The sequence below is a fragment of the Sciurus carolinensis genome, chromosome 1, assembly GCF_902686445.1.
Source record: "Sciurus carolinensis chromosome 1, mSciCar1.2, whole genome shotgun sequence".
In the NCBI taxonomy this organism is placed as follows: domain Eukaryota; kingdom Metazoa; phylum Chordata; class Mammalia; order Rodentia; family Sciuridae; genus Sciurus; species Sciurus carolinensis.
This window is the reverse complement of record NC_062213.1, coordinates 82,200,498-82,219,005: the sequence shown is the minus strand read 5'-3', so window position 1 is coordinate 82,219,005 and position 18,508 is coordinate 82,200,498. Positions and strand designations below refer to the sequence as shown.

Sequence of the window (18,508 nt, the reverse complement as noted above, 5' to 3'; positions counted from 1 at the left end):
TTTGAGCTCCTCCTAAGAGCACTAAATCAGATCTCTACTGAAGAGGTCTGGGAATTCACATACCAACAAACACGCTGAGAAACTTTCTTGCACAATGTTATAGAATTGTTTGCTTATTTTTTAAAAAATTTATAATTTTTGCAGTCCCCACTTTGTTATCTTTATATCCTCCTAACCAAACCTCCTAAACCTCCTTACATTTATGATGATAAAATATGTGTATTCAGGCATTTTTTACTGGAATAGAACCAGATGGGAAAAATACAAGTCATGATCTCAACTCTAAAGTTAGAAAGGATACGTTGGCCAGGATATGGTGAGAAGTCTAGCCATGTTGCTAGATTGCTAACTCTGTTATGAGAATATTATGACAAGAAGACAAATGCACTCCATGGGTTTGGCCACAATGGATATTCTTAGCTTAGTGTATTCATTTTGTGGGTTAAAGTCAATAATTTTAAACATTGAGCACTCTTAACACTCTTAAACCTCCTGTCATCATCTTTTGTAGCACTCTTCTCTTCCTTGCTAGCATTTACCATATTTTTAATTATGTTATGATTGAACTTATGAAAAAATTTTTATTGGTGCATTGTACATTCAAAATAGTGAGATTCCTTGTGGCATATTCATGCATGCACATAATATAATTTGGTCAATTTCATTCCCAGAACCTCCCCTTGCCCTCTTCTCCTCCCTTGCCCTGACCCTGACCCCTTCCTCTGCTGGTCCCCCTTCTATGTTCATGAGATGCCACCCTCCCTTTTTCTTTTTCTGTCTGGCTTCCATATATGAGAGAAAATATGTGACCTCTGACTTTCTGAGTTTGACTTACTTTGCTTAACATAATGCTCTCAAGTTCTGTCCATTTTCCTACAAATGACATAATTTTGTTCTTCTTCCATTGAGTATATACACCATATACACATATTCTTATTCCATTCATCTGTTGACAGACACTTAGGCTGGCTCCATCACTCGGCTATTGTGAATTATGCTGTTATATACAGGCAGTATGCATATATTTCTATAGTATACTGACTTTAATTCTTTTGGATGAATACTGAGGAATATATAGTTGGATCAGATGGTGGTTCCATGCCTAGTCTTTTGAGGAAACTCTTTGCTGATTTAATGCTTGTACTAATTTACAATCCCACCACACATTTGAGGTTTTGTTTACTGACTCTTCCGCAAGGACAGACTATCAGTTACAGCAAAGCAAAGTCAGGTACATTTGAGTCTGAATCCAAAGCCTGAAAACTGCTAAACATAAAACAGATAACAGATAGCTGTTTGGTAAATAAAATGAAAGTTTTTAAACACTGGAAATTTTTATCAGTGCTTAACCATAAAATTGTCATTTTTTTTCTTCTATGTGATTTTATAGGGGTCTTGTGATATCACAAATAAAACACAGCAGTATACTGGAGAGAGAATCGACTTTGGACTCAGGAAGTTATGAGTCTTAATTCCATTCTATGGTTTTCTTGCTAGGGGACCCACAGACAAGGTATATACCCACTCTTTGTCTCAGTTTCTTCATCTTGAGAAGCTTTTCTAAGCAAGTAAAACATAAATGACAGATAAAGAGGAGTATCTTCCAAGTTCAGAAGTAAAGAAAAATATTGGTAATGGAAAAAAGCAACTGCATTTGGCTGGTTACAAGTCCTCTAACTAGATTTCAGTCTTCTATAGACTGTTATTTATCTTCAAAATGACTTTTAATGGTAAATTGCAAACCGAATAGGTCACAATTTTAAAGAAACCCACAGGTGAGCGATAGATACTCACAGAGTGTTCAGATTCTTGAGTTTCTTGAAGGCGCTCCCTGGAATTTCTCTTATTCTGTTGAACCTCAAGTCTCTGAGAACATAAAAAGGGGAAGAAAATTACGATATATTGACTCCCATCCTGTCATTATTTCCAGATGTTCATTTCCTTTTATAACCAAACATAGAGCACTAAAGGACTAAACACAATTAAAACAAGATTAGTGCACATCACACACTAATCATTAGGTATGTACATTGTTGACAACAGTTTATTCATATCTGGTGCTCTATGCTAATCCAAAAATGCCAGAAAAAATGTCATTAGTGAGCTTTCAAGGTGCAAAATGCCATTTACTTTAGATAGTATTTAATATTAAAACAAATACTGTATACAGCAATGCGCCAGTTGATTATATTTTGTTTGATAAATAATACTCATATGTTAAAAATCACATATCAACTCAACAGAACACTGTTGATTTAATTTAGTCGATTGTTAATGAGCTAATTTTTCTACATAGCCCAGAAATACAATGGTCTTTAAGGAGTATGAAAGTGAGTCAATAGGACAATTACAGACACAACAAAATAACATTTCAGCCAATGACGGAGCACACAGAACAGTAGTCCTAAGATCATATCACCTAGTGACATCACAGCTGTCTTCGTTTCAACACCCAGTGCAATGGTCACCTGATGACAAAATTACCTAATGGCACATTTCTCAGAATGTATCCCCATCATTAACTGATGCATAACCGTAGTTTGAAAGGTACCACACCAACATTCTTGTTAGTCAATGAAAACATTGCTTTATTCAGCTTGTGAATTTTCAAGTGTCACTTATATGCCACATATGTTAAGTAACAGAAATACAAAGATGAGCAGAGTATGGTCTTTGTTACTGAGCATGGAAGCCCCAGGTAGAATTAACAAGTGATTTATTATAACTCAAGAGTATATAGTATCCATGAGGAACAAACACATCTCATATTCATATGATGAGCCTCATTATTGGTCTGCCGGGACCCTTCTGTCAGTGGAAGAACCACCTGCCCTATTTCACTGATTATAGTGGAAATGTCAGTCATGTGCCTCTGCCTGCTGTGAATTTCCGTGACTGAAGCCGACCAGCTTAGGGCAGCTTCTCTCTAGACACATTGTTTCTTCCATGGGAAATATAAGACCCTAGGAAGGCCAGTGGGGGCCCTTTGTGAGAATTGATATGGCTGCTACATGAAATATAGTTACTGTCATTAGCCATAATTCAGAGCGCCAAAGAAAATGGGCATCTAGGGATGTTAATATCCATCCTGCCCACACTAGAAAGAGCCAACCTGAGAATAAGGTCAAACAGAAACAGTGCCAAAATCTGAGAAAAGAGACACCAAGTTATGCCTGGACACCATATTTAGCTTTTAACTTTTCAGACATATGAAGCCATTTGTGTCACTACACATGCTAATTTGAGCTGAATTTTTTAACATTAATGCAGGAGCATAGATAAAAGATGAAATAATTTGTTTGGAAATGTGAGAACTGAGAGGAATTATATCAGGGAAATTTTACAGGTCATTGAGTATTAGTGAAAACTAAAACAAAATCTATCATTCTACTATAGTAGAAAAACACTAATTTCACTTAATTAATTTATCAAAATTCTTTATCACCATAAACAATTGTTCTTAGAACACTTGATTCGCAAATTTTTATAAGGCTATCTTTAAATCTCATTCATCATTTTAAATTTCTCTTGAGTTGACTTCAGCAGTATGTGCATAGTTTCATAGGAGCTGTTAGTTGCCAGTAGAATCATTAAGTAACCCAGGGAATGTCTCCTTATTAGATAGTGTGCACTGTTTAAGCAACATACATTGCTATTTACTATGATCAGATTAAATTTAGAAGGGAATTTTGTAAGTTATAAGAAATCCTCTCTATATCCTTATATAAACATACAAGACATAAAATTACATACCCATATGCCCTAAGAACCACGGGCATATTCTATCTTTATCTTCAATAAAGATAGAAGCGTTAATAGTTACAGAAAGGACTTTCTTCTCACCTTAAAGCCATAACTCCTAATAATGATCCCTCAAATGAGGTTCCAACAGTACAAGAAGGAAGCAAATGTAAAAGGACCAACCATTTTCCTTCATTAAGTTTTAAAATTTCTGAAAATTTCAGAAAGGTATAAATGATACAATAATAATCCACATCCAGAATTAACTACTGTTTACACTTTTATGAAGTTCATCCTAGTATAATTTCACATATTTTTATTTTTACTATACCAATTATATATAAAAAATACACTATAGAATAAGATCTCTTCTAAGTAGCATCTTCTTGTTAGCTCTGCCTTCCCTCTCCAAATGCAAGGGCACTTATAGGTTAGACACCACTCTCCAAACATATATACATCAGCATGTAAATAAAATTTTTAGTCAGTTTTTCACTGTTGTGACCAAAAGACCTGATGAGAACTATTTTAGAGGAGGAAAAGTTTATTTGGGGTTTACAGTTTCAAAAGTCGCAGTTCAAAGATGGCCAATTCCATTCCTCAGGGCCCCATGTGTGACTGGACTAATGGTAGAAGAATGTGTTGGAAGAAAACAGCTTAGGACACGGCACAGGGAAGTAAAGACTCCCCACAGTTACCATACAGTTAATCCATTCAAGTGCATGAATATACTAAGTTAAAGTTCTCTTAACCCAATCATTTCACTTTAAGCTTTCTTACATTGTCTCACAAATGAGTTTTTGGGGGATACCTCATATCTAAACCATAATAATAAATATAAGATAAAATATTGTGTTAGCTTTTTATCACTATAAACAAAATACCTAACAAGAACAGTTAAAAAGAAGCAATATTCATTTGGGGATCACATTTTGAAAGGTTCAGTCCATGGTCAACTGACTCCAATGCTCTCTGTCTGAGGAGAGGCAGAATATTACAGCAGAAGGGTGTGGAGAAGAAAAGATTCTTATCTCATGGCAACCAGGAAGCAGAGTGAGAAAGAGAGATAGGAAGAGACCAGAGGTAAATATTATCCCCAAGGCTACAACTCCAGTGACCTACTTTCTCCAGCAGTGTCCCATCTGCCTAGAGTTACCACCCAGTAGTCCATTCAAATTATTAATCCATCATATGGATTAATCCACAGATGAAGTTACAACTCTCATTGTTTAAAATCATTCTTTAAAAGCCCCACCTCTGAACCTTGTTGCACTGGGGATCGTGCTTTTTAAACATGAGCTTTTTGGCAGACAATTCATATCCAAACCATAACAAATATGTGCATACATAAATATGCAAATATAATATATGGGTAAGCATAAAATATTAAGTGCATTTAAATCTACAAAAAAAATGTATCTAACTTTAAATGGTTGTCAACATTTCCTTTCTCCCTTTCCACAACATTTTTTTTTATTATTATTATTCCTTGTCCATTCATGAAAGCCTAGGTGTTTATTCCTAGCTCCTTAATAGTACTTCACAATGCAGATGAACCACTATCCCTTTGTAAGTTCTCTTAGGGTCAGACACTTTGATTGTTCCGTTTTTTGCAACACTGTTTATAAGCAATATTGCAACAAGCATGCATGCATATCTATTGGTGCACATACAAAAAAATGTTTCTCTAGGGCAAATATTCAGAATTGGGATTACTAGATCATAGACTGTGTATATCTTCTATTTTACAACATGATGCCAATTTCAAACAGTCTCATCTGAATACATTATAGCAGTTATTTAATTAATTGAAAAATAATGCAAAACCATGCTTGAACTAATTACCAAATTATAAATTTAAACTTGCCTCTGGATTGATATGAAAGTCAAGGTGTTATGCTTGTTATCAGAATTCCCTACTTTCCTTTTTCACAAGTGTGCAAAAATAAGCTCCCCAGACACAAATACAAAATATTTTTGTGAAGTGGTGCTGTAGTGAGGTCTCTGTGATCCCAAGGGTTTCTTAATGGACTGTGAGAAGCCTGGTCTATGAACTGTGGCTGATGCCCTCTTCTCACCTCTGATGTGCACTGAGGGAGTCTCTTCCTGAGAAGCAAAGTTAGAGACACAGATTCTTTTTCCCATAAATTCCAATAAGGCATATTCAAATGCACCCAATGAATATGCTAACACTTGTCTTCTTTAACTAGCATATTCTGTCACCAAACTTTTACCCAGTTAAATTCATTATAAACTGAAATTCTAGGGAAAGGCCTCCCTCATAGTTTTAACTATTTCATTTTAAGATTTCATACAGGGAAATGTATAATTTGTTACCTATAGTAGGGTGAAATCATTCTTATATCCTTAAACCCAAAATTAGATCATCTGAATTCAAATGACCACCAAATTTGCTTCATGCTGATGGCTGTGTAAATTTTACCCCAAAATGCAATTTACTTTCCCAGATTGTCTCAATCTTGTTCAAGACAGGTCACTAGCAATTTTACTTATACAAAATGTGTTATTTACATAAAACTTCCCTTAGCTTAAAATTTTGTGTTACATTTTTACTCTTTACACATTTAGAGTATGTGATAGACCAGATCTTAAAAGTCACCCAAAGGCCCATATATGAAAGGCTTGGTCATCAATTGTGGTGGAATCTTCAGGAGGTGGGGCCTAATAAAAGTGATTTAGATCATTGAAGGCATGCTCTTGAAGGTGATATTTGGATCCCAGCCCCTCCCTCTTTCTCTTTTTACTTCCTGGTTTCCATGAAGTGAGCAGCTTTGCTCCATTGTGCACTTCCCCACCATGTTGTTCTGCTTCCCACAAGCCTCATAACAGCAGGGCCAAGCAATCATGGAACAAAACCTCTGAAACAGTGAGCCAAAATAAACTTCTCCCCCTTGTAATATGATTGTCTCAGGTATTTTGATATAGCACTGGAAAGCTGACCCAACGCAGAGTGAAATTTAATTTATTATATATCCTTTACAATTGCTTCCATTTTAATAGATACAATAAGATGAACATTCATGATGACAAGGACCATCATTTAACACAAGTTTCATTCCACCCATTTTTCAGTGGAACTCAGTTTAGAAACATTTCTGGTCATTGAACCAGGGTAAAAGTTGATCCCAGAGTGTTCACTTGGAATGGTAAAGCAAAAATCAGATGGTGTATTTGTCTGTCTCCCCTGCCCTCCTCCAGTCCAAACTGATAAACGTGAGGGAATATTTGGTGTTCTTCATAGTAAGCAATTTGGAATCAGTGTTTCTAACCAATAAGAGATAGGTTTTTAGCTTGAATTCAAACCAGAAGATTCTCCTGCTAACAGGGTTATAAATGACTCCCTATAGCAGACCAGGAGTTAAGAAGAAACTTGGACAGAGAGCAGTGTGGGCTAGCCCTAAAGGAATTAGTGTAGCTCAAGTTCATGTCATTTCAGTAACAGTGCATGCCAGGCAGAGGGGTACATGAATTCATACCACATTCATGTCCAAAAATGCCCAGAGAGGTAGAGGTCCAGGCCTTGCCTACATCCTGAGATTCCTAGCACATTTTATAAATGTCACATTTTAGGGTAACATTAGACCATGTTTTATGTTTACATTAAACAAATTTATACTTGATGTACAAAAAAATATACAATTGTCTGGAACTAATTCACAAAACAATTACAGAAGTCATTTTTAAGATCACATTAAATGATGCGTGTGGCATGGGTGGTGCAGTCCAGTTTCAGTTGCAACATGACTGTGATCCCCATAAAATACTGCTAGCTTGGCCTAGTCTGGGACCCAGTGCATAATTTCACTAAGAGAAAAAATGACAAGTCTACATCTGAGTCCCTTCCTGAAGGTGACACCCAGTTCACAGAGCTGGTCCTGCTGTGGTGCAAACCCCCTAATAATGACCTGTGTTGGAGATAGTCTCAGATTTATTAGGAATAAATATGTGGCCATTTTAGAAAAAAAAAAAATCTGATACTCAAGGAACAAAACAAATAAACTGGAGATTTCAGCACCTGTCTTAACAGACTGTTTCTCTGTTTGCATTTGCTAGTTGTTTCTCATATAACTGAAAAATAATCATTGGTGCAGAAAGCCTACCTTCTTGAAATAAAGATCAAGCAGATCCATTCGTGAGTTGAAAGTATTCCTGTTGAAGGTGGGGATATGATTAAATCACTGTAATGGCAAAAACACAGAATTGCAGAAAGAAACATAAGCTGTTTGCTTCACTCCATGAACTCTTCAAAGGACAGAAGGAAGCAAGAAGACTTCCAAGAGCAGATTTGTCCTTTCATTTGCAAGGAGCTCACATCTGCACACTCCTGTCGGTCACAGGGCTATCATTGGCATCAGAGCACAAGGTAGAAGGTAGACTCTGCTCCCTCAGTCCAGCTCTCTAGTGATCACTCTGACATAGCACCCGATAATCACCATGACCCGCTGCTGTCCCCTCCCTCACCTGCTGTTCTGCTTTCTTATTTTGTAGTCCCCATACGCTGTGCCACGATACCCTGTACCCAGGTTTTGGCCAAACACCCATCTAGATGCTATTCTAAAGGTTCTTGGTTTTTTTCCAATGTTATTAACATTTAAATAAATTGACTTTGAGTGAAGCAAATTGCCCTCTATACTGGGGTTGAAAGCCTTAAAAGACAAAGACTGAAATCCCCCAGGGAAAAGGGAGTTCTGACCCCAGACTGATCTTGAATTTGAGCTGCAACATCAACTCCCCTGTGTCTGTAGTCTGCTGGTTTGTCCTGCAATTATCAGACTTGCAATCCTCACAATTATGTGATCTAATTTCTTAAATCTTTCTTCCTGCATACACACACACACACACACACACACACACACACAGAGAAGAGAGAGAGAGAGAGAGAGAGAGCCTGGTCCCTGGTATGCAGTTATTGTTCTAACAAAGTCTGTACAGTGTCAACTGAGTAGGAGTTCAAGAAAGGAAGCCAGACCATGTGCAAATTTTGCTGGCGTTAGCATAGTACATATGGTAGTGGGCTTACTTATTTCTTTTTCTTTTCTGTTTTTGTACATATTTGATATTTAGATACATATCTACAGCAATGGCTAAAGTGCTTTTTTAAAAATAAGAGTATTATAAAGACTTCAAAGATGATACTAGAACTTTATAACTGTTCTTCCATCAAGCTTTTTCATTTTGCTCCTCAATGAAATTCCCCTCCCTGATCCACTCTATTTTTTAGAAACAATTTCATTCCTTCTCAAGCTCATGAATTAGACCAAGCAGAACTGAGGCACTCTCTGCTGAAGTGCTTGTTCACAAAATCCCTGGGATCAGGGAATCAATTACCTTATGGGTCTTAAAGCGCTGAGTACTGTCAGGTGTCCTAGAGAGTTAAAATTAGAAGGTAGTAGACAACAAACACACACACATAAAGATAAAATATAAAAGGGGGAACTTGTCTTTAATTTCCTTGTTCGTTTTTCTTTTCTTTTTCTTCTTATTTTATTTTATTTTTGGTACTAGGGATTGAATTCAGAGGTGCTTAACCACTGAGCCACATCCCCAAGCCTATTTTTTAGATTTTATTTAGACACAGGTTCTCACTAAGTTACTTAGGAACTTGCTAAGTTGCTGAGGCTAGCTTTGAACTTGTGAGCCTCCTGCCTCAGCCTTCTGAGCCACTGGGATTACAGGTGTGCACCACCACACCTGACTTTCCCTTAAAAGAGAGAGAGAGAGAGAGAGAGAGAGAGAGAAAATACTTTCATAACCTTGAAAAACTTGAACATTTTACTATTTTTATTCTTTTGTGGAACCCAGGGCTTCATGCATACTAAGCACGTGCTCTACCACTGAGCCAAACCCACAGGCCTGAACTTTAAAAGAAAAAAAAAAAAAAAAAGCAGTACACAGACCAATTCATCCAATCTCTGACTTTACATATGGGAAAAGAAGAAAAAATTGGAAGGGGAGAGGAGAGAACCAGAATTAAGTTACATATCCAGTCCAGCGGAAAATAAATACGACTGTTTCAAAGCAAGTATTAATATGCTGATTTTAGAGCTGAAAAACTAGGACCCAGAACATCCTATTCCCCACAAAGTAAAGCAATTGACCACGGGGAACAACCCTCCAGAGTATCTTCTCACAAAGCAGATTCTGCCTCCAATGTCCCACCTGACCTCCAACACACTATGAGGCCGCAAGGATGGACAGGTACATCCACCATCAGCCATTAAGGGCCAGAGGTTGCATCAGAAAGCATGTCTCCTGATCCTCACATTAACACATTTTCCACCTCATTATGTTAAAGAGAATCCCTGCTGTTCTCAGAAAAGTGAGAGCCCCATGCTAAATCCCTTCTCCTTCATGGATTGCCTGGTTAAAATTAACACTCTTTGTTTCCACAAAGGAGCTAACAGTGACACAGTTAATGGAAGATATTAACCTGTCCAAGGTAAGTCAGCACTGACACAAGTGTGCAGCTGCATTATTCAGGTAACTAAGAAGATCTGAATGTTAAAAGAACGTTATAATTTTAGACAACGATGTATCTGTTTGTGGAAACCCAGAGCAAACTTCAAAAACCTTGACAAACAGTTTGTTCCAGGTATTTTCATCCTCTGTATATCTGGTCCTTCCGGCAGGTGTCACTAAAAGGTAGTAGTCTTCCAGGTCAGAGAAATGACTTCAAGGGAGATGAGGTGGCTTAATTTGTCCTGAATGTCACAGTGTGAGACCACAGACTGGACATGAGTCACCATCAGTTGCATGTGAAAATAGCAGCCAACAGCAAAGTTACACTCAAAGGTAATAATACATCATATTATACAAAACAGAGTCTTTTATTTGGTAATAAGAACCTCTAAGTGGATTTTCATACAAAACCAAAGTGCTACAGCCTGTTGAATGTTAAGACATTGCTAACTTTGTCATTCCTATGAAAATGTTTCTCAAAATAATAAGATTTAACCTTTGAAATGAATTATTTAACATAATTCACAGTATCAGCTTCAGTAGTCTATTCCACAATCGTTTTCACTTTTTTATGCCCTCTCTTGGTGTTCTTTGTGGCTCTTCCGAATGCTCCTGTACCTGGGAGGACAGGTCAGTATCAGCATCAGCAATCCCACTAGACAATGCAGGCCTATTTGCACGTGACCCAATAAACTTTCATCTAAAAGTACAAAGAGTATTACAGAATCACTGAGATCAGACTTGGTTATATTTTTATCTTGCACTGTATTTATCCTGATTGTCCTTCCTATATCCTACTCTAGATTGCTACTTTGTTCTGGAGGAGTCAGAAACATCACCCCACCATCTGGTCCTTGACCATTTATCTGGTGATCTGGGGAGTGTCAGGCATGAGATGTACTCCTAGGTCCCGTAAGACCCCTGTTATGAATAAAGTTGAGCCCGTTTGCATGACTCTTACTCAGCTCCATACCCTGGCCTTCCCTGGTCCCCTCCCAGCCCTACCTGGTGGAAATTTTTCATCAGACCCTGGCCACACTGGTTTACAATCCTACATATGTACACATGTTGTTCTTCTCCTAGAGTGCCATTTTCTCTCTTCTGCTTCTCTCACAGTGATGGACACATCAAAGATGCCACAAAAACCTGAACACATGCTTAAAGGAGGTCAAAAGGAAGCAAAGCTGGGGACACATCTGCTTGGGTGCTTCCTGCATTCAAAACCACTTCTGGCTGCCAAACTGGAATGCTATCCATGAGCCTCCATGTCCATCCTTTGGTTGCACAGAGAAGCAGTCCCTATCAACCACTCTGAGGAATCCCCTGTGCTCCCCTCGGACCTTTGAAATGATAGGCAATATAGCATAGTGGTTAGAAAAGCAGGCTTCAGAGTTAGGAACACATACTTGATTGTATCACACTTGGCCACCTCCAGTTGTATGACTACCTCAGAGGCTCCTCATCACAAAACTAGGACAATGAAACTCAGTATTAAATGTCAGAAGGCATGCAAAGTCTTTAGGATAGTGCCTAATGTGTGCCAATAGTTAAAACATTACCAATGTCAACATATATTCTTCTATTACAACACTTTAAATACTACATTGTCATTGTCTACTTACAGGATTTCTGCCTCCCACCCAACACAGCTAATCAGGTAGCTTCTTTAATAGCAGAGATGTTGTCTAAGTACCTTCATGTACACAATGGAAACTTTGTGTCCCTAGCATACTATTGATCCAGCATATTAAACCAAAATAATAACAACAATAATAGCAGTAGAATGAACCACCTGTGGTTTGTAATTGTAAAAAAAGAGAAAATACTACAAATCAAAACAGGAAATACTAGAAATCTAAAGCGAATGTAGAATCAGTTTCAGTTCAGCATCATAAATATAAGCCACCTACAGTAGTATCCATAAAGAAAAAAAAAAAAGTGTTAACAAAAACATGCTGTCTTATGAAAACTCAAAGTATCCCTTCTTCCAATTCAAAATCAACTGTGAGGAAAAAAAGAAACACTCAGTTAATAGAAATGAGACTAACCAAGCCGGTCACTGTCACTTGCAGTTCCGTAGCTAGGTGTCACAAACCAGATCTACCCAAGTGTTGGAAAATGTGTCCATCCTGTATGCCAACTGCTGGGAATCAAATCGTTATACATTCACCACTTCATTCCTGGAGTTACACAAGGAAACTGACACAAACCTTAGATTTTACAATAGTTTAAACTTGTCAGTTTGTTATATCCTTTTTGGGAAGTATATCTCCATCCAAAAAAATTTTAGAAAATTATTTAATACATTTTTGCTTTATTTTTATGCAAATATCTGTGTCCCAATAAAAACAACTGATAAAGCAGATTCTAATTTTATTTTTAAAAGAAGTTCATCTCCACATTTAGCACTTTAGTTGCATTCCTTCTTCAAAATATTGCAAGTCAACTTCCTTCTTAAGCTCTTCTTGCTCTTCTCCTGTCTTTATAAACACTCCATTCCCAACTTCTTTTCTAGATCATGTCCTTGGGTCTACCTTTGCAATGTTACTAACCCTCAGTCTCTGCCTTGGGCCCCTTTCTCTCCTTCCTTGATCTTCTTAAGAAATTCTTTTGATTTCCAAAAAACTATATAAAAGTAAGTAAAAAGTATTTCAAGAATTCTAAGGAAGCATAAATGTTTATACACACACACACACACATCTATGCACACATAACTACACATATGCACATACAATGAAGGGAGAGATGCATACATTCATATTCATAGGTATACATAACAAAACTCTACCCTTCTAGAAACAAAATGGAGTTATTTTTGTCAAGCCTAACCAATAATAAATGAAGTTAAGAGGTTATAAAGGAAGGGTTCTCATGTTTGATTGCCTGATATTAACTATCACAAAAGACTGGTAGGACCACAAACATACACAGAGGCCACCACAACCTTAGACAAACAGTACTTCTTCAAGGACACCTGCCCAGCAACTGTCTGTTCAACCTCAGAAGAACATCACTACTAGTATTAATCATTGTGGTCAAGGATTCTTGTTACAAAATATCTGATGAAATCCTCTTTCATTTTTGCCTTGAAAATTTTCCCTTGCCTTAAGCTATTTGAATACGCACACAGCTTACTGTGGTTTGGATATTCCCATTGCAGTGTCTGCTTTTCCAATACTCTGCTGTTCACAATTTAACAAAAGTAATTTTTTGGAGAATCTCTGATTTTTTTTTTTTTAGATTTACAATATTTATCACATCTTCCATGCCTGATGTTCATTAGCCCATTTGATCTAATAGATGAGGTACAGTACAAAGTACCTCAACTTCTCCCAAAGTCTAAAATATCCTCCTCTTCCACATTTTCCTACTCTCTACCTAGGCACAAAATCAGAAACCTGGGAGCTACACTTTCTTCCTGATCCCATATATCCAAGGCGACCACTAAGCCTTCTGCATCCTCCCCTGACAAGTCCTGTGCCCACATCATCACCACTGAACAGCCTATCCTCTTTCACTCCTTATGCCCCTCATCCCTCTGGCATGCAGCTGTGAGAGATTTCTATATGAAAGCAAATAATTTTGCTTTGTTGTTCATTTATTTTTAAATCCTCCCATGACTCTTTATTGCCAAGAGAGCCCAATCAGAGCTGCTTACGTCATCTGTGAAACCCATCCTAATTTCCCCCTGCCTTATACTGGTCAACAGTTGTGACATCCTGTTTTCAATGTACCATACTTTCATGTCTTTATCTACTGTCCTTTTTTTTTTTTTTTTTCAGAATTCCTTCCCACCCTTCTATGCTAGTAATATCCACTCACCTTGAAAAATCCTGCTCAGTAATGATCTCTTTTATAAAGTCTTGAACCTGACAAGAAAGCTTGATCATGCCCCAGTGTAACTGTCCCCTCCTTTGGCCGCTATTCTGTAAGCACCATGTAATAGAGCTTGCAGATTGGGTATCAGACACTAGGCATGGCCATTGGGATGTGGTGTTGGTTCAACAAAGAGACAAACATAGGAATATACTGCATTCTTGTAGTTCTGAGGAAATAAACCTTTTCTAAGAAAAACAGAATGATTTTTATCCACCCCTCACTTTAGCTCTACTAAATACCCACAGCGAAACCACACAAAGTGCATTTATATAAAACTTAGAGAAAAATGGTTGCCTTCTTTCTTCTCTTTTATATTTTTTTATCAATCTGTTATTTTCATGGGTAGTTTTCTATGACAGTATTTTTGAACCGTAATTTATTCCACAGTGAGATTAACTGGTCAAAATATTTTAGAAATGTTACCTGATCATAAATTCACTAAAATTCTTACTGTTTTTGCATATAACAGTAATCAATACACACTTATTCACAAAAAATGAATGGACGGATGAGTGGAAGAAGGGAGGGAGAGAAGGAGGGAGGGAGGAAAGGATGTGAGCCCTTTCAAGAAATAAATATATATCTCATCCAAAGAGCTACAGACACTAAATAAATGTCTATGACTTCACTACATTATAGAATAAGTGAGCTAGATAAAACCAATATGCCAAGAATGTGACCCTGAAAGGTAAGGGCTATTCACAATTGAACTCTTTGAAAGCACCATTTCTTCTTCCTAAAAACCAGTAGTGGATGGAGGTCTGCTTTTTCTAAATCCACTTGTACTAGTGGCATGCCTAGAACTGGCCTCTAGCATGTAGTTTCATTACATATTTGCTCATTCCATGGTAAAACCTTTTGTTTTAAGGATCAGAAACAAATTTACAAATCTACTTTGATCTGAATTCCATGCCTGAAAATCATCCTGAATGAAACACCAGGCCCACACCAAATTTACCTACAATGTAGCTGAGCAGCAGGGGAATCATCCAACTTCCCTATTTCTGATTTCACAGGAAGTCTTCTGCCAAGTTTACCAACACTGTAGCAATTTAAAAGGGGTAACAACTAGCTGGGTATTTTAGTGAATATTATCCCTGTCTTCCACCAGTTTTTACCATAAAAGATGACTTATTTCTAATGAGTTTGTCATCATTATAATACAACATACTGAAGAAAGGAAAGCTGTCTTACAGGAAGAAGTTTGCTCAACCCATTTCATTCAATAGCATCATAACTTGTTAGTATAGATTTATATGAATGCGGGTGCTATACTTCAGATCAGAGCACACAATCACAATTCATATCACACCAAATTCCTCATATTTCAATGATGTATAAATCCTGACATCACTACATTACTAAACTCATTAAAATTTTAAATAACATATTAAATAATACTATCTTCCATTTCAAAAATTATTCTTCTTTAAAGTGATAGGTGAGGTAAAGATTTTCACATATTTTATCAAATGGTCCAGATAACGTAGAAATGTTACCTTATTAGAAAGCCCATGAACATCTAAAGACTCTCTCATGTGTTAGTGATCAATATATATTTACTGATGAAAAAATGGGAAAATGGATGGGTGAATGGATGAAGGGAGCGAGAGAGGAAGGGATGGGTATAGCCTCTTCCAAGAAGAAAATAAATATTTTTCTTATGTTTTCACTGGTGCATTACAATTACACATAATGATGGGATTCATTATGCCATATCCATTATACAGGCATATACCACAATTTGATGAATCTCTTTCCCACATTCCTTCCTTTTCCCTCTCCTCCTCCTTCCCCCTGATCCATTTGCTCTGCCGTACTGATCTCCCTTCTTTATTGTTATTGTTATTTAAATTAGTGCATTATAATTATATATATGATTCATTGTGATATATCTGTACATGAACATAACATAATTTGATAGATTTCATTCTCTAGTACTTCCCTAGTCCTTTCCCTCCTCCCTTCTTCCCAAACCCCTTCCATTCCTTAAAGTCTATTTGTCTTGCTTCTATAAGAAAATGAATATTAATTAATTAAAGTAGATATCATTTTTAAATAAATAATACAATAGCTTGCATAGTGAAGTTACTCAGAAATTATATAATAAATAACTTAATTAATCAATAAACTGAGTGAATATATTTAAAATAATTTTTACCCCTCAGGTTAATCAAAAAACAGTACTTGCAATATTATATAGGAAATTTTGTCAATCGTGTATTTCAGTTCAGAATTTTTAAATGAGAAAACACGGTCTAGAAAAGTTCACAAAATTAACTGTGACCTGTGAATCTCCTCCTTATCACAGGAGATTTCAGATCTTCTGACTTTGATTAAAGTGATTTTCCATTAGAGCACATTATTGTTTGTGTCTAGTAACTAAAAAGAGAAAAATGTTCTGTGATGACCTATTTTCAGAGGAAATGTTTTCATAATGAGCAAAAGAACACTGTACAAGCCATTGTAGTTTCTAGTCAGCAATTTTATTGTATGACTGAAATGGCAGAATGATTGCAATTGCTTGCTTAGGTCTGGAAGCATTTCCAACTTCTTAGCCAATTTATAATTTCTGGCGTCCTTTAGTCTCTTGATAAGGAGATAGTTGGTCAGACTTTGCAGGGGTAACTTTGGGGTTTCATTGAAGCTACAGGTTAGCAGGATCTTACCACATGCACCACACACAAATGTAAAAGAATAAATTCCTGATTATATTTACCAAAGATTAGAAAATATCAAGAGTAAAATGACCATACTGGGCAAAATTAAATTTAGCCTATCTTTCCTAAACGTCAGAAAACAAAACAAAGACACACTATGGGTGAGATTATTCATTTGTAAAAGGACATTTTCACACTCTTATAGAAAAATTATAATACATCCATGAATATCTTAAGAACATAGAATGTATATGTCATCGCTAAGTCATCAAATGCACTTGTAAACAATAAAATAACACCATTGTGAAGATGTCTTGCTTTAGTTGGAAGACAGACATGAAAAACAGTATCTCCAATTTCTTCTCATTTTAAATTGTTCATTGCTGATAAAGCATGACACAGTAAAAAGATCATTGAATTCTATATTAAGATCTGCTGTTAAAAACCCATATTAAAACAGTCATCTGATCTTTGACAAAGGTGCCAAAAACATACATTAAAGAAAAGACAGCCTTTTTAACAAATGGTGCTGGGAAAGCTGTATATATGAATATCCATATATGGATATATCAGATGGATATACATATACCAATAGAAGAATAAAACTAGATTCCTTTCCCTAACCCTACATAAAAGTCAACTCAAAACTGCCCAAAGATCTAGCATCTAGACCAGAAACTTTGCAACAGCTAGAAGAAAACATAAGATCAACATTTCAACATATAAGCTCAGGCAATGACTTACTCATTAGAACTAATAGAGTTTGGGAAACAATCCATGAATTAATAAATAGGATAGCATCAAATTAAGAAGTTTCACACAGCAAAGAAAACAATAACATAAAGAGAGAGCCTTCAGAATAGAAGAAAATCTTTTCCAGATACTCTCTGGCACAGGACTTAATACCAAAAAATAAAAAATAAAACAAATAACCCAATCAATAAATGGACAATTGAAAAGATAGTTCTCAAAAAAAGATGACCAACAAATATCTGCAAAAAGTGTTCAACATCTTTCTCTATCAGGGAAATGCAAATTGAAACTACACTGAGATTTCTTCTCACTCCAGTTCGAATGGCAATCCTTAAGAATACAAGTAAATTTAAGGATGCAGGGGAAAATGAACTTTTCTTCACTGATGGTGCAGATGTAAATTAATACAGCCACTATGGAAATCAGCATGGTGTTTCCTCAAAAGACTAGAAATGGAAACACCGTATGATCCGTATACCACTCCTTGGCATTTATCCAAAAGAATTAAAGTCAGCATACTATGGGAATATAAGAACAACCATATTTATAGCATCACAATTCACAACAGCCAAGTTATGGAACCAGCCCAGGTGTCTTTAAGCAGATGAATGAATGAAGAAAAATGTGAGATACATATTAGAGTTTGTGGCATATATACATAAAAAAGTTTTACTCTATCATAAAGAAGAACAAAATTATGCCATTTGCAGGAAAACAGGTAGAACTGCAGAGCATTCTGTTAAGCAAATAAACCAGACTCAGAAGTCAAGGGTCATATATTTCCTCTCATATGTGAAAGCAAGAGAGAAAATGGGAGGTGGGGAATCTTGTGAAAATTAAAGGGAGAACAGTATAATAAGGGGAAGGGGTCAGAGGAAAGGAGGAGGGAAGGGAAGGGCAAGGGGAGATACTAGAGAATGAAATTGATCAAATTATATATGAATATTCCACAATGAATCACACTATTATGTATAATTATCATGCATCAAAAAGTT

At 36.5% G+C, this 18,508-nt stretch overlaps 1 protein-coding gene across 4 annotated transcripts in view; it reads right to left on the bottom strand.

Moving 5' to 3' along the window:
- Positions 1–18,508, bottom strand: part of Pxdnl (peroxidasin like) — a 516,396-nt gene that overhangs the window by 326,765 nt on the left and 171,123 nt on the right. For all 4 annotated transcript variants that reach the window (XM_047523743.1, XM_047523761.1, XM_047523772.1 and 1 more), the window contains exon 2: positions 1,795–1,866. In XM_047523743.1, the coding sequence (XP_047379699.1) occupies positions 1,795–1,866 (72 nt within the window). The remainder of the gene's footprint in view (positions 1–1,794; positions 1,867–18,508) is intronic.